Source organism: Mus pahari, chromosome 2 (genome assembly GCF_900095145.1).
Source record: "Mus pahari chromosome 2, PAHARI_EIJ_v1.1, whole genome shotgun sequence".
In the NCBI taxonomy this organism is placed as follows: Eukaryota; Metazoa; Chordata; class Mammalia; order Rodentia; family Muridae; genus Mus; species Mus pahari.
The window spans coordinates 16,440,622-16,463,529 of record NC_034591.1 but is presented as its reverse complement, the minus strand read 5'-3'; the positions used below and the strand labels follow the sequence as shown (position 1 = coordinate 16,463,529).

General features: G+C 42.9%; 1 protein-coding gene and 1 pseudogene across 1 annotated transcript; both read right to left on the bottom strand.

The window, feature by feature from the left end:
• The window catches only part of LOC110316167, a 2,957-nt pseudogene extending 1,947 nt beyond the window's left edge, over positions 1 to 1,010 (bottom strand).
• Positions 1,011 to 4,741: 3,731 nt separating this feature from the next.
• Psmc2 (proteasome 26S subunit, ATPase 2) lies at positions 4,742 to 22,796 on the bottom strand. The gene is made up of 12 exons (XM_021191873.2): positions 22,563 to 22,796; positions 15,774 to 15,811; positions 15,063 to 15,144; positions 14,277 to 14,376; positions 11,164 to 11,295; positions 10,690 to 10,762; positions 10,180 to 10,275; positions 9,445 to 9,609; positions 8,138 to 8,225; positions 5,268 to 5,470; positions 5,065 to 5,161; positions 4,742 to 4,982 (listed from the first exon to the last, which is right to left on the bottom strand). The coding sequence occupies exons 1-12, from the start codon at positions 22,630 to 22,632 to the stop codon at positions 4,825 to 4,827; spliced, it is 1,302 nt and encodes a 433-aa protein (XP_021047532.1). The 5' UTR covers positions 22,633 to 22,796; the 3' UTR covers positions 4,742 to 4,824.
• Positions 22,797 to 22,908: the final 112 nt, after the last annotated feature.

The window sequence follows — 22,908 nt, the reverse complement described above, 5'->3', positions numbered from 1 at the left end:
ACTAGTTGAGAAAATGCCTTACAGCTGGATCTCATGGAGGCATTTCCCCAACTGAAGCTCCTTTCTCTGTGATAACTCCAGCCTGTGTCAAGTTGACATACAACCAGCCAGTACAGTCCTAAACACAGATCTGACAGGCAAGGCAGGCTGAATGTTCCGTGTCCACTTACTTGTCACGTTAGACTTGGGGACTTGATGGTCTTAATGTGCTTTATAACATTGTGCTCTTTTTGGTACTCAAAATGTCACAACTCTGGCCACTGAGCTTCACTACCTGTTTTGCTTTTGTTGTTGATTGTGAAGTAGCCTTAAAAATACAGTCTTTAAGAGAGCTAGCCTCCTAGACATAGCTGGATAGCTTCCTGTGGCTCATCACTCCACCAGTACAAAGCTTCTCTCGCGCTCTTTATAGTTAATGTGTAAAGGCTAAGGAGGGCCTTTAGGCTAATTTCATTTTGGCCTTTCGGTGAGACGGAGTTTCTCTGTGTAACCCTGGCTGGCCTGGAACTCACAGAGATCTCTCCACTGGTGTTGGGACTAGCGGCATGCACCACCACTGCCTATCTCTTGAAGTTCTTTTTATCATCAGTTTATTTACGATAAATCAAAGCACAGGGCAACCTGTCTGAAGCTGTTTCTGCTTAGGAGTTATTGGGGTTTTGTTTGGTGTGTGTGTGTGTGTGTGTGTGTGTGTGTGTGTGTGTGTGTATGTTTTGGTTTTGAAGGGTCTCTAGAACTCACTGTGTAGCCGAGGATGATCAGCGCTAGAGTAAGAGGCCTGGGCCACCATGCCCAGCTAAGAGTTGTCTTTAAGAATTTGTCATTGTGACTTTGTTGCTGTTTGCCATGCCTGTTGTCACTTTACATCAGTTTCCATGAAGATGTTGCCAGATACCAGTAGAATTATATTAGTTTCTTAATAACTTCACTAATGATTCAAAGTAGACCACTTCCTTCCTACCCTGGCCTGCATGAAACAGATTCACATCCAGGCACTTCTTTGCAGGCATCACGCACAAGACCAGATACATTTGCATTCTGACAGACTGCCTTCTGAAAGAGCACATAGATACAGACTTAAACTCATAGAAGCCTTGATAAAAGGGCCTACAGCACTTTGGGAATTTAAGTAGAGTTTAAAGCTTTAAACAATATTACAAAAACACTGAACTGTGTATTCCTTAGCAACAGTTTCTACTCCTATTGGCCAATAAACAGGTCACCAAAGGACATTTATTCTACATCTTACCTGCTTATATTTTGTTCAATTTCTTCCATTTAAATTTATTTTAGTAGAATCCTATCATGTACATTAAAAAAAAAAACACATGTTTCACAGGGTTGAAAAATGTAGCTTTGTTTTATTATGCATCTGAAAAATGTTAAATGTTTAACACTCCATCTATATGTAAATATATCCAAATACTCAGAATTTTTTCACATGGAAATTTTCTTGACTATTTTTAAAATCTTAACTCTTTCTTCTCTTGCAAAAAGTCAATGTATAAGCTGCCTTTCTGTGGACCTTAAAAACCACTATTGTATATCTTACTATGCTTTTGCACCCTTATCCAAGTCATATTATAAGGCTGGCAAGTTGGCTCAATGGGTAGGTGTAAGCCAAACCCAAAGACTGAAGTCCAGTCCCCAGGACCAACATGGTGAAGTACCGACCTCTCCCAGGGATCCTCGAGCCTTCACGTGTACACACACACACACACACACACACACACACACAGAGTAAAAAGTAAAACTGAAAAGTGGGTATTATGGATGACAGATACAGGACTTAAGACTTAAGCCAGCCTTGATTCATGGCAGTACAAGAAAGTTGTTCTCAGGAATGTCTCATAAAGAAATCCTTGCTCTCAAATCCTACATAGTACACTTCATGAATCTATGTAATCCGGTTAGCAGTTCAGTGGATGGTGGGATCCTAACAGCCAACGGCCTCTGGAGTGGAATCCAGAAAATAGTCGACAGTATGGACCGTATCCAAGGCCTGGGAGCTGCTCATTTTGTAGTTTTCGGTGTCTAAGCTCTCTATTCCATGCAATCTCCTCCTGTGTAATAGAGAGAAATGAGGCACACGCCAGCCAGTGAGAATTCTGAGGAGACGAGCCTGGCTTCTTGTGTGCACGAAGGGTAGCAACCAGAGAAATGATAGAAATTGTGCTTTCTATTTGATGGTGGTGGTGGTAAGGTGCCCTTATGTGGGGACCAAAGAAGGGTCTGTGATAGATGGGAAAGGCCTATCTTGTTAAAGAGAGTAAATCAATTTAAGTTCTTAAAAAACAAACAAACAAATAACTCTCTTGAGCCTGTATGCTTCTGAGTGCAAAATGCTGCTTTTGTTTTTTTTTTTAAGTGTTTCAGGAATACTTTTATAGGATTCAGTATACTGATTCTTGACAATGTTTTGAGATAAAAGTTTGAGAACTGATAATGTATTATCTAATTCTCCAAATACATAGCCAACTAAAATAAACCCCTCAAACCCACTAGCAAAACTGTCAAAAGTTAGCACTGTATACCACACCACGGGTGTATACTGACTTGGACAGAATCAAGTTTGAACACTTTAATGACACTCTTCTCCAGCCACCGACCTGAATTTACTCTCCTGTGAGTGTAACTTCATAATGGTTTGTTCTATTTCATACCTCAAGCAAGACTAGAGCAGGGTTAGAAAAAATACTTTTTCTAATAAAAAAAATCAGTATATTTTACAAACAAAAGGCTCTTTCTACTTGAAAACTCTAAGCTTAATTTTTCAGTGTAACACAGCAACTTTTCTCTGGTCTCCTTTTTCTTCTGACTTAAAAATGTACACAGTCTCTTGGTATTTAGCAATTTATTTGTGAAAATTATACTTCAATAAAAATACTGTTTATTGTGCTTTTGTGTCAATATTGAGGGTAAGATTTATGGGCTGTGGAGACAGCTCATCTCATAAAGAATTTGCTGTGTAAAAAATGATGACCCCAGTCTGGCCCATAAGAATCCATTAAAAGCTGGGCAGATTTGGGGATCCATGAGCCTCACTAGCAAGAACTCTATCTTATTAAAGTCGAAACAGGGTGGCTAATATAGGCTGGCTGATAACATCAGGGCAGGAGATTCTGTGCTCCTCAATTGTATTATCTGGCAAGTTCTAAGATAATAAAGCTGTCAGTGTTATTCTTCTGGGGAGCATAGGTGGGCCGAGAGAGAACCGGGTGGTAGCTGGCAGCTTGGCAGAGCTAGCCGGGAGGAACAAAGGAAAAGCTGGGAGGAGGGGGTGGGAGTGCAGACAGCTACTCCTGGCTTTCCCAGGGTTGATATTGCAGGAGGGGTTGGGAGCATGATTGCAACCATTCCAGGAAAGGTGGTAGCTGGCCGCTGGCAGAACTAGCTCAGAGGAATAAAAAAGGAAGCCAGATTGGCCAAAGCGCAGGAAGCAGTTCTAGGGCCGCAGCTCCCCTGCAAGCTGGGAGAGGGGTTGGTAGTAGCCGTTTTCAGAGCTAAGCTGGGAGGAGCAGGAGGACGCTGGGAGGGCGAAGGTGGTTTATGTGGTCCTGCCTGGGCAAAGGTGAAATGAGTTTGGTTGTTTTTGTTTTGTGGTTTTTTTTTTTTAAGATATATTTTTATGGCCGGCCATGGTGGCGCACGCCTTTAATCCCAGCACTTGGGAGGCAGAGGCAGGCGGATTTCTGAGTTCGAGGCCAGCCTGGTCTACAAAGTGAGTTCCAGGACAGCCAGGGCTATACAGAAAAACCCTGTCTCGAAAAACCAAAAAAAAAAAAAAAAAAAGAGAGAGAGATATTTTTAATGTATGTGAGTACACTGTCACTGTCTTTAGATACACAAGAGGACTTTGGATCCCATTACAGATGGTTGTGAGCCACCATGTGGGTGCTCGGATTTGAACTCAGGACTTCTGGAAGAGCAGTCAGTGCTCTTAACAGCTGAACCATCTCTCCAGTGCAAAAATGAGCTTTTAAAAATTACACTCAACCACAAGAAGGCACATGCCTCTAGTCCAAGCACTTGGGAGGCAGAAACAAAGGCAGGCAGGTCTGAGTTCAAGACCAGCCTGATCTACATGGTGAGTTCCAAGTCAGCCAGGGCTCCTAGAAAGACCCTGCCTCGAAATAAATTAAAAGTAATTAAAAGTACAGGTGAGTTTAATCAGAATTTTACCACTAAGGAAGTAATTTTTCTCTAAATTTATGAAGTTCTGAATTTCCGAAATCCTCACACTTGGCCCTGCTTGACATTCCACTGTTCATTAAAATCATCAATTCTAGACTGATTTGGAACTGGTCAAATGGGAACAATGAATGCTTCAACTTTAAAAACCATTCAGCCCACTCGAGGGCTATTGTTCAGTGGTAGGGTGTTTGTCTAGCATTCAAAAATTCAGTGTACAGTACCACAAACAAGGCAACTCAGTTTGGCCAAAACCTTACTTCAAAAACCCCTTACTATGGGAAAACCCCACCGTGATGCATGTGCCACACACCCATATGAAGTGTTTTGATGGTAGCAGAGGTCAGAACAGGTAATGGAGCCTGACATGTGGACTTTTGCACCTCCTGAGGATCTACACTGATGGACGACCCATGCGCAGTGCCAGCCAGCACAGCATGGTGAGGGTTACTGGTGGGCTAAGAGTGCTCATGCATCAGTCCTCCAGATGAAGTGCCCCGGAATTCTGGCTAACACTGCACCGTAGGGAACAGTGATCTGGAAGCACTGACACAGTTTTTAAATCTTTTATTTTTGTGCGGTGGCAACAAGTTACGAAAGCACAGGAAGTTCTTTCACTCAAAGCCCTGGGGCTCAATTGTATGTCATATAGCGGGGAGTGGCGCTGAATTTGGCGTAAGACTTGATGACTTTATTTACAGCTTCTAAGAAGTCCTTCTCTGTAGCAATCTTTCTCCGTGCTCGGATTGCAAACATACCAGCTTCTGTGCAAACACTTCTGATCTCCGCTCCTGTTCGACAGAGAGAAAACACGACGTTAATTACAGCAGCCCCCAAGACTGATGGGAACCAAGGCGTCTGCCTGCCACTCACCAGTACTGTTTGGACACAGGCGGGCTAACAGCTCAAATCGAATGTCTCTTTCCACACTCATTGAGCGAGCGTGAATCTTAAAGATGTGTGTTCGACCCTAAAAATTAAGGAATTCACATATATTAAAATGAAAATGTATAAAAAGACAAATAAAAAGACAAAAGTTGAAGAATTTTCTTTTCTAAAATTAAGTTCTTTCTAACCTCCAAGTCAGGTAAGCTGAACTCAATCTTCCTGTCCAGCCTCCCTGGCCTCATGAGCGCTGGGTCCAGAGTGTCAGGGCGGTTAGTGGCCATGAGCACCTTGATGTTGCCTCGAGGATCAAAACCGTCCAGCTGATTGATGAGCTCCAGCATGGTTCTCTGCACCTCATTGTCACCCCCAGCGCCATCGTCAAACCGAGCCCCTGAGGAGAAGGCAGAGAAGCAGCTCATGACCACTGTGAGCATCTCTACTCAGGACCTGAAGGCGCCACACCCGGCTCACAGCCTTCCCTTACAGCCAAGTGCACAACCTACTGTGAGGTTATAAAACTAATTGCAAAGCAAACTATTTCAAAGCAAAACAACATGAAATGGAAAGCAGACAAAACCCAGTTTGTTTTGTGTTGGCCGAGGCCTGCCTTGGCTGAGGTTGATAGAAACTGTGACACCCCACTGGAGAATAGTGAGAGCTCCTTTCCCTGCAGGCACCAACTGCAAACTGCTTCTTGGGAAGGGAGGAGACCTTGTGTCCACTTCCCTTGCTCAGGGCTGGAATTTTGCCTGGTTTGAATCTCAACAAATGTTTGCTTTAGAAAGAATTAACCATAAGCTGTGCAGTGGTGGCACACGCCTTTAATCCCAGCACTTGGGAGGCAGGTAGAACTCTTAAGTTTGAGGCCAGCCTGGTGTACAGAGTGAGTTCCTGGCTAGTCAAGGCTACACAGAAAAACCCTGTCTTGAAAAAACAAAAGAGGAGGAGGAGGAGGAAGAAGGAGGAAGAAGGAAGGAGAAGAGGAGGAAGAAGAAAGAAGGAAGGAAGGAAGAAGAGAAGGAGGAAGGAGGAGGAGGAGGAGGAGGAGGAGGAGGAGGAGAGAGGGAGAGAGAGAGAGAGAGAGAGAGAGAGAGAGAGAGAGAAAGAAGGGGGAGGAGGAGGTAAGAATTTACCATGAGTTTACTTATTTTTTTTTTTTAAAAAGCATCATTAAAGTTACCCCTTAAGGAAAATTTGTTTTGCAAATTAATCAAGAACACTTCTGCTGGGAGAGTTTTAAATGGCAGCTATTACCTTGGTTAGAGTCTCCAGGTAATAATAATCTGGGGAAAGCTAGAAAACAGCTATCCAAAGAATATTAGGAGAATAGAGCTGGCTCAGCAGTTAGGAGAGCTGGCTGTTCTTGCAGAGGACCCCAATTCCATTCCTAAGCCTTACAGAGGGCTCACACTGTCTGCAACTCCAGTTCTGAGGCATCAGACAAACTCTCCTGGGTTGGAGAGATGGTGCCAGGGTTAAGAGCATATACTGCTCTTGCAGAAAACACCTCTGCCCTGCCCTCCAGTCACTTTCCTACAATCTGGGTGCCAGTCACAGTGCCTGTAACTCCAGCTCCACAGGAATATGGTGCTCTCTTCTGGCCTCTGAAGACACTACACTCACACATGCACATACTTGCCTATACACATAATTTAAAATAAAAACGACTATCAGACATTCTAAACAGGTAAAAAAAAACAAAAAACAACAACAAAAAAAAAACCATACCCAGGGCAGCAACAGCATTAGCAGGAGGCAAGGAGAAAAGCCCTCGTTACTGGTACTCAGACAAGGCAACCGACAAAGCTAGACAGCATTTGAAAAAGACTTATACTATGTTGGTGGCACGGCAGCCCAAGAGCCCCTATGAACCACATTTTGGGAAATTCAGCAAGTGTCACAGTACTGACTATATGCTGAAACCTAGTCAAAAGAATACTGCTAAGCTTGTGGAAATTAAACTTTGAATCAGATCTGTGTAGCATTCAGCAAGCTGAAAACCTGGTCTCCAGGGGAATGGGGAATGTTGACGTAGACTCTAATCAGCTCCTGGGGCACTGGGAATGAGGAGGGGCTAGCATTTGCACTGAGGAACCCTGAGGGATGCAGCTGGCATTGGGGCACCTGAGACTGCATATGCTGAAGCAATGCACACAGAGTGGAACAGCATCTGTAACCTAACATCTGGAAAGAGAAGACTAGAACAGCCACAACCAAGGAGCTCCCAAGACTCAGGTAGGCACACCTCCACTCTGAATCCAGGTCTCCTGGCCTACATCCCTCCTCAGCCTAAGAGTACTGAAAGAGACCCTAGACTTGCACTGTCAGCCTGACTGTGTTCTTACTCTTCCTCCTGTATCTCCCCAACATGCATTCCGCCTTAGGCCATCCCAATGTCAATCAAGCCAGCCAGCTTGGCTGTTCTTGCTCTTACCATCCCTTGCCCCAGTCACCCTTTTCTTTTCCACATTTCATTTTCTATTCCCAAAGAACATACCTTGGCCTGCTTTGCAGGGTCTCTGTGGCCTAAGAGTCATGTTCCCCACTATCTGCTAATGCAGCCTCTCCTCTCTAATAATATTGAAAGACAGGGTCTGCTACTGAGATGATGAAGACTAAAGAACTAAATAGAAAGCGTTCCATGACAAAGGTGACTTTAAAGAATGTATGGCTCAGTTCCCCAAAGCACACTGAAAGGAAGTTTTTGAACAAGCATATCTAAGAGGCTACAGTACAGAAAAGCAAACAATGCCAGGATAGTAGCGAAGCCAATGAGTGCTGAGAAATGTCAAACACTACCAAAGCAGCAGACGGCAGAATCAACACATATCTTTCAATACAATCTCTGTGGTTCAGGGCCAGCCCTAGCCTACATAATTCTTTAAAATACCATTCAGGGGCAAAGAGATGGCTCAGGGGCAAAGGTGCCTGTCACCCAGCCTGATAACCTGAATTTGATCCCTGGTACCCACATGGTAGGAGAGAATTGACTCCCATAGGTTGTCTTTTAACCACACACACTAAAAAGTAACTAAAATCAATAAAATATCATTCATACCTCCAATGGCATCAATTTCATCAAAGAAAATGAGGCAGGCTTTTTTTGTCCTGGCCATTTCAAAAAGCTCACGGACCATTCGAGCTCCCTAATAAGAAAATTTGGTTATTACAGAGTTCGTTTCAAAATCTTTTAAAGTATAATAAATATATTGCATACTTTTTCTAACAGCATTCTCAATCATTATCAGTTATTTAAAAAATAACAAGTTTGAGCCAGGCAGCGTGGCTCATGTCTTTAATTCCAGCACTCAAGAGGCAGAGGCAGGTGGATGTCTGAGCTCATGGCTGGCTTGGTACAGAGAGTTCCAGGACAGGCAGGGATACACACAGAAACCCTGTCTCAAAACAAAACAAAACAGAACAACAACCCCCTGGTTTGCTACCTGTATTACCAAATTAATACTGCTAGCTTCAACAATATTACATAACTTTCCTGACTACTAAACAGCACCAAGGTTCAGACAAGAAGGTGTGAAATTAACATTCTATGTGAAGTAAGAGCAATAAAACTTGAGGTAACAGCCGGGCGTGGTGGCGCACACCTTTAATCCCTGCACTTGGGAGGCAGAGGCAGGCGGATTTCTGAGTTCGAGGCCAGCCTGGTCTACAGAATGAGTTCCAGGACAGCCAGGGCTATACAGAGAAACCCNGCGGATTTCTGAGTTCGAGGCCAGCCTGGTCTACAGAATGAGTTCCAGGACAGCCAGGGCTATACAGAGAAACCCTGTCTCAAAAAACCAAAAACAAAACAAAACAAAACAAAACAAAACTTGAGGTAACAGAAGTATTTCATCTGTCACTTGGAATTACTGAATACTGAATTTGATTAAGCTTTGAACAAAATATTAAATTAAAATACATACTAGACAGGTAGCCCTTCTGATAATCCATAAGCATATTAAACAGTATGTTTTAGATATATATATATACATAGCTATATATATTTAGCTAGACAGTGTGTATAGATAGATAGATACCCATGCTCACACATAAAGACAATCCATGTTTTTTTTCTCATTAAACTACAGAATACTGTCCCTGAGATAAAATTTCATTTACCCAGCATTTCTGAGTTTTTTTTTTACTTCACATACCAAAACTACACTAAATTCTATTCTGGGGCGGAAACATTGCTCAAAAATTTAAGAAGCAGCCTACATTAGAATTATTATTTTCAATTTAATTTTAAATTAAAATTTTATTCACTTTACATCCAGCTCACTGGAATTATTGCTTAATTTTATGCAAATATCACACATCTCTCACAGAACAATAAATGCCGTAATTTTGACAAATTCACTTTACCTCGCCAACGTATTTCTGTACGAGCTCTGACCCAATAACTCGAATGAAGCAAGCATCAGTCCGATTGGCAACTGCCCTAGCACAGAGTGTCTTGCCTGTGCCTGGTGGCCCAAACAGCAGTACACCCTTTGGAGGCTCAATTCCAAGGTTAACAAACCTCTCTGGCTGTGACAGACACAAATTTTGTACAATAAAGATAAAAAATAATATACAGAAACAATTTAGATCTATAATTTGCATGCTTGATCGAAAATACTTTCATTTATTCTCAGGTATAATATCTATACCAAAATCATATCAATATATCTAAATGACTTTTAAAGATGCTTTAATTATCCAGCCTTAACCACTATTTTCATTTTAAATAATTACGATGCCTAAGAAATCAATTTTCAGGTATGGTATATTCCTGTCCTCTAAGGCTTAACATTTTTCTCTTCATGTCACTGGAACAACCATTTTCTTCTATATATAACAACAGTAACATACTTAGATAGTACTACTGGCCACTCCTCATTTCCTTTATCAATCTAAGTAGCAGATCTGTCTGGTAAGACACCTGGCTACTCAATTCTTTTTGTGTGTTCCCGTCTGAAGTTTACCATCTTTTCCCACCTCCACCATGTCACAAGCTTTCATTAGCTGTGGGAACACAAGCAGTGCACACAAGCACTCACTGCACAGAAGGCTGCCAGGTCTTTACACAAAGTTGCTGCAAGACACTCAGCTACTTACATGGAGCAGAGGGGTTTCAACTACTTCTCGCAGTTTCTCAATCTGTTCCTTACAGCCACCAACATCACTGTATGTGACGTCGGGTTTTTCTTCCACCTAAGAGAAAGATTATACAACATAGTCATAGGCTTTTGAGTAGCAGACCAGATCCTCCACAGGAGGCTTAATACCATGACAACCAAGTGACAATTACTGATAAAGACTTCTCAAATATCTTTTAATTTTTTGGTAACTTTTTGGGGCATAAGCTCCAGTAACTGCTTAAAAGCTTCAAACTTTTTTGGAATAGATACAACTGATTTTTTTGTGTGGAGGGCTTTGTTTTTATGAACTAGGCTTTCACTTTGTAGCCCAGGCTAGCCTCAAACTCACTATGTTGCCCAGGCTGCCTTTAATTTGTGGCAATCCGTCTGCCTGAGCCTTCCAAATGCTGGTGTTACAGACAGGAGCACTACGCCTGGCTTGCAATTATATTAAAGTCATGCCAGTCCCTTCCCCCAAGTTTCTTACCTGCATCATGGTAACTGTTGGGTCAATCTTAGGAGGTAGTGGAATGTGAATTTGGTATTTATTTCTGTCCACACTACAGAAGTAAAAATAAAAACAAAAGAGATGCTCTTTAAGTTTTCAGAGGACTTTTTCTAGCTAGTGTTTATCTTTAAAACCAAATTATAAGTAAGCAAAAGAGATATTGTCCCAGAGGTTACAAAGAGGAAAAGTTATACAGAGTGACTTATTAGGAATTCTACAGACATCCAGTCACTCCTCATTAACTGCTCTCGGGCAGTGCCATCTCCACCTTAGCTGAGCGTCCTTAATTGGGACACATCAAGCCATGTACAAGACAAAATGGTGGGCATGGGAAGGCTACGCTGGTGTGAGGCCACGCAGCTCACAGAGGAGGAAAGATTGTGGCTTGCACCAGCCCTTAGTACTCTACAGCACTGTTTTCTCATTCCAAGTGAAGGCACGGTGCCAACTTACCCAACTCTCATCCCTTCTTCGATGTCAGTAGGTGCTACCTGATCACTGAGATCCACCACGAACTTGGCAAACTGCTTCACATTGATGATGTATTTTGGGTCCTCGGAATCAGCGTTGATTATCTTTGTACATCTACCACAGCAAAAGGCTTCATGAGAGTAAGGAACCCAAACCACTGACGGTGAGTTCGTGTTAGCGGACTCCTCCCAGGGCAGGCAGGGCAATAAGGAACAAGTGCAGACCAAAACTGCAGACGCAGGGCCACTGCTCAAGACCCTTCTGCCCAGCCCCCAGGAGCCTCTCAGACTTAGTTAGGCCATAAAAATTTCAGATAATACCCTCCCCCAGAAAAACTAAACCCACAAGTACCATTAGTGGTTCTCAAGTGTGACTTTCTTCTTCATGTCCCTTAATTATCAAGACACCTTTTTGTCTTAAGTAGCTTCCCTTTTCATTTTCCCTGTAAGAGGATAGCCATGTGTCTTAAATCCATTTTTGTTGTGATTTTTAATCTGAAAATATTCACTCTCTGAGAGATCTGGTAAAAGTTACAATGTAATGCCATGTGTATCCAAGTACAGAGGCAGGAGAATCACTACAAATTTGAGACCAGCCTAGGCTACAGAGTGAGATTCTATCTTTAAAAAAAGAAAGAAGTATATATACAGAAACTTTGACTTACAATATGGCTGAATAAGGACCTTCAACAGCCTATCCTTACTTAAAAGCAGTAAGAATGCTAGCAGAACTAGTCAGGAAAAAAAAACAACAACAAAAAAAACAGTATTTTGGAACCCTGAAAATCACTAATGGACTATAACAATATAAAGATTTTTTTTCCTTTTTTTTTTTGGTAAAAAGTGGCACTTGTTGCCGAGCTTAATGATCTAACTTTGATTTACTTTTTAAAACCCATCCAGTGAAAAGAATCAATTCCCACAAAATTTTCTCTGACCTCTAAACACATGGTGTGGTATCCCATTAGAGTTAATGCATGGTGGTGCACGCCTTTAATCCCAGCACTCGGGAGGCAGAGGCAGGCGGATTTCTGAGTTCAAGGCCAGCCTGGTCTACAAAGTGAGTTCCAGGACAGCCAAGGCTATACAGAGAAACCCTGTCTTGAAAAACAAAAAAAAAAAACCATTAAAAATGGGCTGGAGAGATGGCTCAGTGGGTAAGAGCACTGACTGCTCTTCCAAAGGTCCTGAGTTCAAATCCCAGCAACCACATGGTGGCTCACAATCATCCGTAATGAGATCTGTCGCCCTCTTCTGGTGCATCTGAAGATACCTACAATGTACTTAGATATAATAATAAATAAATCTTAAAAAAAAAAACATTAAAAATAAAAGGGTAAATTAAAAATTGGCTGACTCTCAGTAAGGACAAAAGAATCTTAGTGCAGTTCACTCGTCTCTTCCACCTCTCTGCAGGTGTGTAGGAAACCTGAGGCCCACCTGCCTCACAACAGTGGACCCCGGAAACCCAGACGCCTGACTGCTAGAGGGGCAGGATGTGTTCAGCACTCCTCGGAGTCCAAACTCAAAGGACTATCGTGTGTCCACCAAGCCTGCTGCTACTCAGAGCCTGTCTTTTGTCAGAGCTGACCCCAAGCTTAGTTGGTAAATATCAGCAGGGAATCTAAGAAAAGCAGTCAACCACAATTACTACTTATCATCAGTTGAGCAAAACAAGAGGCTGACAAAAAACAAACAAACAAACACCCTTAAAAAATACCAGCAAGCACCAAGAGTAAGCAACCCAACACTGGGGAAGGGTCCTCACTTCCAGAGCTGATGGATTACAATGCCAGTTACTGTTTTTTCATCCAGGGCCAACAGCCATTACTGAACCACACCCCAGAAAACGTATAACACATCAAAAGAAGCAAGAAATCATGGCCCTGGGATAGAAAAAATAAATCATCCATAGAAACTGTCCCTCAGGTAGCTGAGGTGCTAGTCTCATTAAACAGCAACTTTAAGTATCACAAGTTATCATCAAAGACTTAAGGAAGCCTGGGCTGGTGAGATGGCTCAGTGGGTAAAGCACCCAATTGCTCTTCCAAAGGTCCGGAGTTCAAATCCCAGCAACTGCATGGTGGCTCACAACCATCGGTAACAAGATCTGACTCCCTCTTCTGGAGTGTCTGAAGACAGCTACAGTGTACTTACATATAATAAATAAATAAATCTTAAAAAAAAAAAAAAAAAAAGACTTAAGGAAGCCATGTCTAAAGATCAGTGGCAAGTGTGAGAATAGCCTCACACTCAGTGCCAATAAGAAAACACTCCAGAACAGAACGGATCCACCAAAAGGGATGGAGCTGGGCCTGGGCAGAGACATGGCATAGCAGGTTTGTAATCCCAGCATTCAGGACACAAACTTCAAGTCAACCTCATCCACATACATAGCTCTAGGCCATCAGAGCTATATTTGCAAGGCAGACTCAAAAACGAAACACATCAGCCATTTGTGGTGGCACACGCCTTTAATGCCAGCACTCGGGAGGCAGAGGCAGGCAGATCTCTGAGTTCAAGGCCAGCCTGGTCTACAAAACAAGTTCCAGGATAGCCAGGGCTACACAGAGAAATCCTGTCTCAAAAACAAAAATCAAACAAAGAAACAAACAAAAAAAACCTCAAGGAGCTGGTAAGATGGCCCAGCAGGTTGTAGGGGCTCCCCAGAATCTACACAGTAATGGGGAGGACTCCTAAAAGTTACCTTCTGACTCCGAGACCCACACTGTGCACATGACAGTGCTCTCACACAATAAATACATGCAATAAAAAAATAGAAGGACTCAAGATTCCTTCTGTGCATGCTGTCACATATATGAAGATGCATGTAAGAGGACTGGAAGGATCACAGCACTGTGAGAATTGAGGTTTGCACACTGTCCTCTGTACTTTCTGAGCATCTTCACTTTTATATGATCACAACTTCACATATTTTAGTAACTACTTAAGATAAAGAATTTTAATTCAAGATGCTTGTAGAAAGCTTTATTTATGAAATGTGAAGCAAAAAAATTCTTTAAAGTACTGCATTAGTCCCAAACTCTAAAATGTGCTTAGGAATAAAAATAAATCCCTAAAGAGCATTGTGCATACCTTGCAACCTGTAACGGCTGTTCACTCTGAAGTGTTTGTTTGTCTGCAGCCAAATCCCAGAGGGCTGGAGGTGCCAACCCAGTGTCAGACTCTTTAATACCTACAAAGGGAACCATGACACAATTCAGCAAACGTGGCACACGACCCTAAGACTAACTTCCTCAACACTACTGGCATTTGGAGTGAGTAACTCCCTCCCCAGGGACTGCTCTGTACATTTTGTAGGATGCTTAGCAGCATCCCTGGTTTCTAGGCATTACACATACAGTACGAGTGCTACCTTTCTGCACATCACAGGGATCAAGCTGCCTCCTGGCACTGCCTAATGCTTTCAAACAGAATCATTACCATAGCCCCACCCAAAAGCAATCAGACCAAAAAGGTAATGCCTACTTGAGTTTTGCTTTGTTTTCTTTTCTTGTACTGTAAGATTTCACTATTTAAGTTCTCAAGAAAATGTCAAGAACCAGACAATAGTCATACTGGATTAAAGAAAAAAAGAATCACATTTTTAAATCAATATAAATTTTTGATGTATTAGAGTTTACTGAGCTAGGCTTTGAACAGCAGAAAATTATTTGTGTAAAGGATGATGTTACTTAATTACATAAGGATTAAACATAGTTGTAAAAGAGTATGTAGTAAAAGAGTGTTAAATGTGGCCAAATTTCCTTTAAAATCTGGAAGTCATAATTTAACTTCAAATTTTACTTCAAATTTATATTTCATTCTTTTTAGCACAATGAACAATTCACGTAAAGAAAAGAAGTTGGGATAAATACGTACCAGTGAGCTCATTAATTTTTTTGAGAAGTTGTTGAATGTCATCTTCAACCTGCTTGATCTGTCTTGAGTAAGTACTCTGGCCCTAGGTGACAAAGATCAGTTTAATTAGAACACATGAATATCAGCAGCTTGCTAATGTCGTAAACAACTTTTAGCAGTAACAATATGACGAGCCTTACTGTATTAGAACCTGAGGAGCGAGACCAGAGGAGGGAGAACATTTCAGACATGCTCCTAACGCAGCGGCTTCTGCATGTGCTGACGAGCTCACCCTGTACTTAGTCGATCCGCACCTTACTAAGTAGCCCTGGCTTAGCCTCACCTTCATGCTGGGTGAGAGGCAAGAGCTACCACACCTAGCCGGAAAGCAGCCTATTTCTATGCACTTATATTTTCCATTCCAAATCTAATTTTGTCACTATCATTTTAATTACAGTGAACATTTACACAAGTCATTTAAATATCTTTCAATATTTTAGCCCTCATTATTAGAGGTTGTATAAAGACCAGGAGCAAGGTCAGGCATGCTGCACACACACTCTGCCGTCATCTAGACAGGAACTTTGGGGCAGAGAATCCCTCTTAATTAGTGTGAGCTCTTCGACAGTCCTTTCTAACCAGTTTAGAAAGACAAAACAAAAACAAGTTGGTTGTTTTTTAAAAAAAAAAAACACAAAACATCTTCATGTTGTAGCCATTTGAAAGACTTACATAAGTTTTCAGCAAGGCAATATCCCCTTCATCCAGAGCTAAAACAAAACAGAAACAAAAATTAACATGAAGTTCAACAAGAGAGGGAAGCTGGTCACCCTTTCTGTTCAAATCAAAATGTTTTAACGGAGTTCCAAAACCTGAGAAAGACGAGGGGAGAATGAATTACACACAAGATTACCATTCTGTATACTTTATATACTGCACAAATAAAACATACCCACTGTGGATCTTGGTTTAAAAAAAAAAAATCATGCTACATTCATACAATGAAATACAGAGCAGCAGCTGGGTGGTAATGGCTAATGCCTTCAATCCCAGCACTCGGGAGGCAGAGATGGAGAATCTGAGCTCAAGGCTAGCCTGCTCTACAGTCCAAGTTCCAAGACAGCCAGGGTTACCCAGGGAAACCCAAATTAAAAACAAAACAAAACACAAGACAGAAACACAAAGCAGCCATTAACATGACAACAGTTTGTAGGGGGTGGTTCTGTTGCTCTGACTGGGACTCTGCTTGTAAACATGGGAAGGTCCTGTTCCCCCAATTGGTTCTTGATTGATCAATAAAGATGCTAGAGCCAACGGCTGGGCAGAAGAGGCGAGACTTCCAGGTTCCTGCAGGCAGGCTAAGACTGCAGGAGGAAAAAGGATTCACCATGCTTTGGAAGGAGAGCCACCAGACATGTGAGATCTCTGGGGGAGAAGCCACTGGCCACTTCCCCAACTGGGCTTGGGACTGCAGGTGGGAGATTAGACAGGTAACTAAGCTGAGGGCAGATTTAGAGGTGTTGAGCTAGGACTGAAGGTAGCTGAGCAATTATGCTGAAGGAAGATTTAGAGGTGTTGAGCTGGGAGTGAAGGGAAGGGCACACTAGCTGAGGGAGGCTTAAAAGTGCCCAGCCATTGAGCTAAAAGCATATCAAAAGTAAGCTAGTGTGTGTGTGTGTGTGTGTGTGTTTCATCCACAGATACAAGGGAACCTGGAAGAGGCTGGTACTGTTGTGGGGGTTGTGGGGTGGGTGTGCATACTCACAAGAGTGCTGGTAGCATAGTCTGCCAGGAGCTTGAAGCAGAGTAGTACAAACTACATGTTACAACAGTTCTTACAGAAAGCTACTCAAGTATTAAGTCAAATAAGGTTAAAAATATTGACCATGCATATAATTTGTCTTTATAAAGAAACTCTGTTTTAAAAATATGAAGAAGTCCTAGATGGTAATTACCTAAATGTTATCAGTAGTTATCTGGTATTATAAATTATTAAATCTATCTCTAAATGAGACATAGTTTATACTCTTTAATGGTACACTGTGCATTGTGAATTTGCCTTGTCACTAAGATTTAACTATGATCCCCAAGTCAATAGTTATGTGCTTCTGTGGGTATTCAAGAGCATGGACAGAAAGTGATCCTGTCTCAAGGGTCTCACACAGAGGTGATGTGACAGGTAGGAGTTAAGCTCAGTCAAGTCTGATAGAAACTAATCCCAATTCTGGACTCTGTTAGTGGGATAGCCTCAGGCAAGTAACATCACTTATGTAAAAATAATGACTACCTACCAGGATCAGTTGTTTCTAGATGTAGCATTAGAATCTATACACTGTGTGTGTCCGTAAAGTGAGATTTATTTTTACAAGAAGTGGTTCAGTAAATTCATCATTTACAAGACTTTATAGAATATATGAACATCAAAATTCACCTGTATGGGGATGACAGGATGTCTTAGGGGTTAAAAGCACCGTCTCTCCTTCTGGAGGACTGAGGCTAGATTCCGAGTGCCAACGTGAGTCTCTCATAACCATCTGCAACTCTAGTTCTAGCACATGCGACACTGCCTTCTGGCCTCTGCAGGTACCAGGCACACAGGTATCATACATACATACATGCGGGCAAAGCACCAATAAACAAATATTTCTAAAATCTACTGTACATATTTTAAAGAAACACTTTTCAATCCGGGAAGATGGTTTCCATAGAGAAGGATGGGCTCTTTTGAAGCGTCCTGAGCAGAGGGAGAGTGCACAACCAGAGCAGCCTGGGTGAAACAGCACTCTCGTCAGAGTAAAGGGACATGGGAGTGGAGATGCAGTCCTCCAGTGCCAGGACCAGGGCACGTGTTAATAGTAAAACTGTATCTCAGCTGGGCGTGGTGGTACATGCCTTAATTCCAGCACTCCGGAGGCAGAGGTAAGCAGTGAGTTCAGACTGGTCTACAGAGCAAGTTCCAGGACAGCCAAGGCTACATGCAAAGACTCTGTCTAAAAAAAACCCCACAAAACTATACCTTAAGAAGGGCTGGCTAAGCATCAAAATGGAGTACATGAGGCCAATTCGGGGTCACAAGACTCTCACAGTGGTATAAATTATAAGACAAAGTCGGCCTTAGCACGTAAGAAGCTGGAAGTGCCAGGCGGTAATGGTTCACGACTTTATTAAAGAGGCAGAGGCAGGTGAATCTGAGTCTGCGGCTAACCTGGTCTATAGATGAGAACTGCTAAGACTACACAGAAAAACCCTGTCTGGAAAAAAAGAAAAAAGCTGGAATTTTAATCCCTAGTACTGAAAAAAAAAAAAAAAAAGCCCCAAAGAATCTGCAGTACACTCGTTAGCACACATTAGCAGAGTTAAATTGGGAGTCAAGGAAGAGAAGAATCAAAAAATTCTCAGGCTCTGTGCCTGGGAACTTCAACGTACAGAAACAATAACTGGAGAAACTGGTTAGCAGAGAGAGACGCCTTAACCCATTTCGATTTTCCTAAGCTTGGCATCTCTCACCTACAAAGAGTCAGCTGGCCTGCTACCCTTGGAGGCCTGCTTGCTGTCTGAAAACTTGGACTTGGGGAGTTTTGAACATTCCAAAACTGAGTCAATCACTGTGCCAAAACTATTTATTTGCACAAATAACAGCTTATGCATAACACCAACTTTCCTTCTGAGAGTCTGGAATTTCGGTATGGGCAAAGCAAAACCTGCCTAATTATCCAACCCCCAGTAAAAACAAAAACCCCAAACTCCTGGGTTCTGGTACTGAGTCTCTCACACTCTTCCCACACTGATAATTAATTATTACACCACGCCATCTTGTTGAGACAATCAGGAGCATCTGTGCAATTCTTATTTCTGGTTTCCTCCAGAAGTCACCACTGCCCCCTTTTGTCTTTGCCATCGTCACAACCGTAACTAAGTTCTATGACTTGCCCTATCAATTTCAGAATCTAATGGCAATCTCAAGAATCCCTAGCACCAGCACGTCCCATTGTCAATACAAGCTGAGAGACTTCTCTGTCAAGGCAGAGAAATCAGATAGTCAAGTTCAGTACCAACATGAAGTCAAAAAGATTAACTGGGTTCCAAGTGACCCTGTCCTTCTGGTCTTGGCTGCCACTGTATAGGAGCAGCCATGGGCCTCAACAAATTCCATGCTCCAGGAAGTGTGTGGCTTTATGAAATGCTTCCAAGGTCTCCAAGAACAAATGGAGCTCAAATTCATCAAGAAGGTGGGGAATGCTCCAAGAGGATCCGTGAGGAGCTAAGCAGCCTTCTAATGACCTCAAGGAAAGCAGCTGCCAAGGGCTGGTCTTTCCTGCTTGCCACCTCCCACAATAAACCTTTCTTTCTTTTTTCTTTTTTTCTTTTTGTTTTTCGAGACAGGGTTTCTCTGTGTAGTCCTGGATGTCCTGGAACTCACTCTGTAGACCAGGTTGGCCCCGAACTCAGAAATCCGCCTGCCTCTGCCTCCCGAGTGCTGGGATTAAAGGCACGTGCCACCACACCCAGCCAATAAACCTTTCTAAACTAGAGAGGGAGGGAAAAAAACGTTAACTGAGAGTCATATGAGAAGAGACAGTTCCAGATGTGAATGGAAGAAATTCTGGAGAAACTACTCTAGGACACAACGAAGGAAGGAGAAGCAGCAAAGAAGACAAGCTACAAAGTTCAGTTAGAGAAGCTTAGTAAGCCGACAGTCAGGACAACAGAAGTCACCATCTGTTCAAAAGTCACTGTGGGAACTACAGCGATTAGATGGATCTATTCTTCATCCCACATACATGACTGCTTCCAAACCACACTGGAGAAAACATTTAGGTGACGTCTTTGCTATTACACGGCCAGTTAGTAAGAACCAACACTAAGATTTACACCCAGGTCCTCCTAATACTGACTTCATTCTTCCAGATGTTTAGGCAAGGAGAAAGGAAAGGAAGGGAGAGAAAGGAAGAAAGGAAGGGAGTGGAAGAGGGAGAGAGGAGGAGAGAAAGAAAGGACAGGGGGAGGAAGGGGGAGAAAAAGAGAGGAAAGAAGGCAGGGAGGGAGAAGAGACAATGAAGAAAATGGGTTGTTGATTGAAAAGAGATAATAGGTTTTCTCAAATGTATGCTTTTAAGACAAAGTAGATATTAGTATATTTAGAGAAACAAAAGGAGAAAATTCTATAGAAACACACACTGGAGTAGAGTCTAAGTCCCAGGGGAGAAGGAGAGGTAAGACCAGGAACAGGGATGAGGTTAGATTTGACAGAAACTGGGACTGAGTCCTCTAAGGCAGAACTGAGTGAGAGGTAACCCAGAAGAGAACTCTTGAGGAAAAGGAGAAAAGCCATCCATCAGCCAGGAGCACAGGGGCCAAACTGAGAGCTTGAAGAAGAGGTAAAGGCTTGGCTGAGACTACTCTGGCCAAGTGGGGTCAACATTCACAATAAGCAGCAGGAGGGGCCAGGTGAACTGATTTGAATAATGTGGATAGCCTATAAGCAGAGAGAGATATCAAACAATGAAGTTCCCAGAGTTAAAAAGGAAGAGCATAAAGTATGATGGGAAGTTTACCACTTTAGAAGTGAAAATGGCCTGAGTCTAAGCATCAATAGACTGGGATGACAGTCACCAGGAGTCAGGTGATCCCAGGGTATCAAACTCCCATTCAAAAGGATGCCACAGAACCAAGACAGGGGACAAAAGATCATGAGCAAACACAGAAGTGGATGCTCACAGTCAGCTATGGGATGGAACACAGGGCCCCCAATGGAGGAGCTAGAGAAAGTACCCAAGGAGTTGTAGGGGGCTGCAACCCTGTAGGTGCAACAACAGCATGAACTAACCAGTACCCCCTGAGCTTGTGTCTCTAGCTGCATATGTAGCAGAAGATGGCCTAATCGGCCATCATTGGGAAGAGAGGCCCCTTGGTCTTGTAAACTTTATAAGACACAGCACAGGGGAAGGCCAGGGCCAAGTAGTGGGAGTGGGTGGGTAGGGGAGCAAGGGGGGGGGGTGTATAGGGAACTTTCAGGATAGCATTTGAAATGTAAATAAAGAAAATAATAATAATAATAAAAAAAGATCATGAGGCTTGAAACTGCAGCAACCTCATGTCTAGGTAAAAAATAAGTCATCTATCTCTACAAGGTCACCTCAGGCAAAGCATTTAATTCTTCAGCATTCATTTCATCGTCTAACACTGAGAGAACCTTACCTTCACAATGTTTCTGTAAAGATCATAAGGTGCACATAAAATCCAACACACTTCAGTCATACTTGAACTCCAAAATTATCTGAATAGTTTTACAAAATATCACATCCAGAGAAAGACATAGGTTAGTATAAGCAGATGACATACAAACTTTCAAAGTTTTCCAATAGGCCCGGAGTACCTGAAACTCGCAATGGTGTAAAACACTTTTAAGGCAATTGGCAGAGTCAGTGAAGATAAAAAAATGAAGAAGTGAAGAAGTGAAGAAGCATAAATGGTGACGGATGGGTGCTAGGAGAGGTTGAAGTTGTTAAGAAAGGGAAGAGCGAGACACCGCAACACTGAAAAATAGTTCTTAAGGTAAAAGAAGTTTAAAACAAAGCATGAAGATAAAGCTAAAAAAAAGGAAAAACAAAACAAAAACAAAGAAAGAGGAGAGTTGGAGAAAAACTGAAAAAGGTGTGGGGACGAAGATTACATCCAAATGTTGACCACATATCATACACCGAGTGACAAAAATGTCAACAAGCCTCGTCTCTGTGAGGAGTCATTTGGCATAAAGACACCCCTGCTTCTAGAATTTAGCCTGTAACTTCCATGTGATAGGTTATATAACAGGATCATTTGTAAACTGTAACATTCGAAATCTCCACCAAGAATTATGTTATTGTACTGCCACAACATAGGACAATAAGCATAGGGAGAGAACAGCACTTGCTATCACGAAATCTCTAAGTTCAAGACGCTGATATACAGCAAGACACAATATGACAGACACACTCGAGTCTTGTTAAAGATACCTAGGGAAAAAAAAAAAAGGGAAATGGCAATTCATTTCTTGGCTGGAATCAAGGGGCAGAGATGAGAGTTTATCTCTTCTGACTCGATTTTGAGCCATCGTGTTTCAGGGTTGTCGCTACACAGTGACAATCTGTAGCCAAGCTGCTACAATTGGGAAGGAGGGGATAGGGCCGGGAGGTAGAAGTCACAGCCCACCGGGCTGGCCACCTCTGAAGACCTGCGAGGCTTCACGAGATACAGAACCTCAGCGCCTGGTAAAATACTACAGTGTACTTAATTATAATAATAAATAAATCTCTAAAAAATATTCTATTCAAAAAAACCCAAAAAACAAAAAACAAAGTCAGCCAGCAGGGGAAGCCTCCAGAGCTTGTCGTGAGTAAAGAGGCGGACGTGAGGCAGGCAGACAGACAGACGGATTGCGGCCCAGCGCCATCTCCGCTCGGATCTAAGGCCGGCAGGGCACCGAGGCGGCGGGGATCCCGCGCCGCTCCCGGGTGCGAGGGCGAGCCCGTGTCCTCTCACCTCGGATGGGCTTGTCGTCCTTCTCCTCCTCTTTGGTTTTCCGCTGGTCCGCACCTAGGTAATCCGGCATTTTAGAAGCCGCAAGCGCCTCCGCGGCTCAGGGATTACACAGCACGTTCCCCGCTTCCGCTGGTGTCTTCCCTTTCTCTTCCCCACCGGAAGTCGCTCCGCGCTCGGGCGCCGGTTCCCTGGGCGCTGAGGACCGCGCGCGCTGCCGCCGGGAGGAAGGGTTGCCTGGTGGGAGGAGTGTCGCTCTCCCCGCTCCCTCACCGCGCTGGTCTTTCTTAGGTTCCCGACCAGGAACGCCCGAGATTAACCCTGGCTCAGCTGATGACCTGAAACCGTG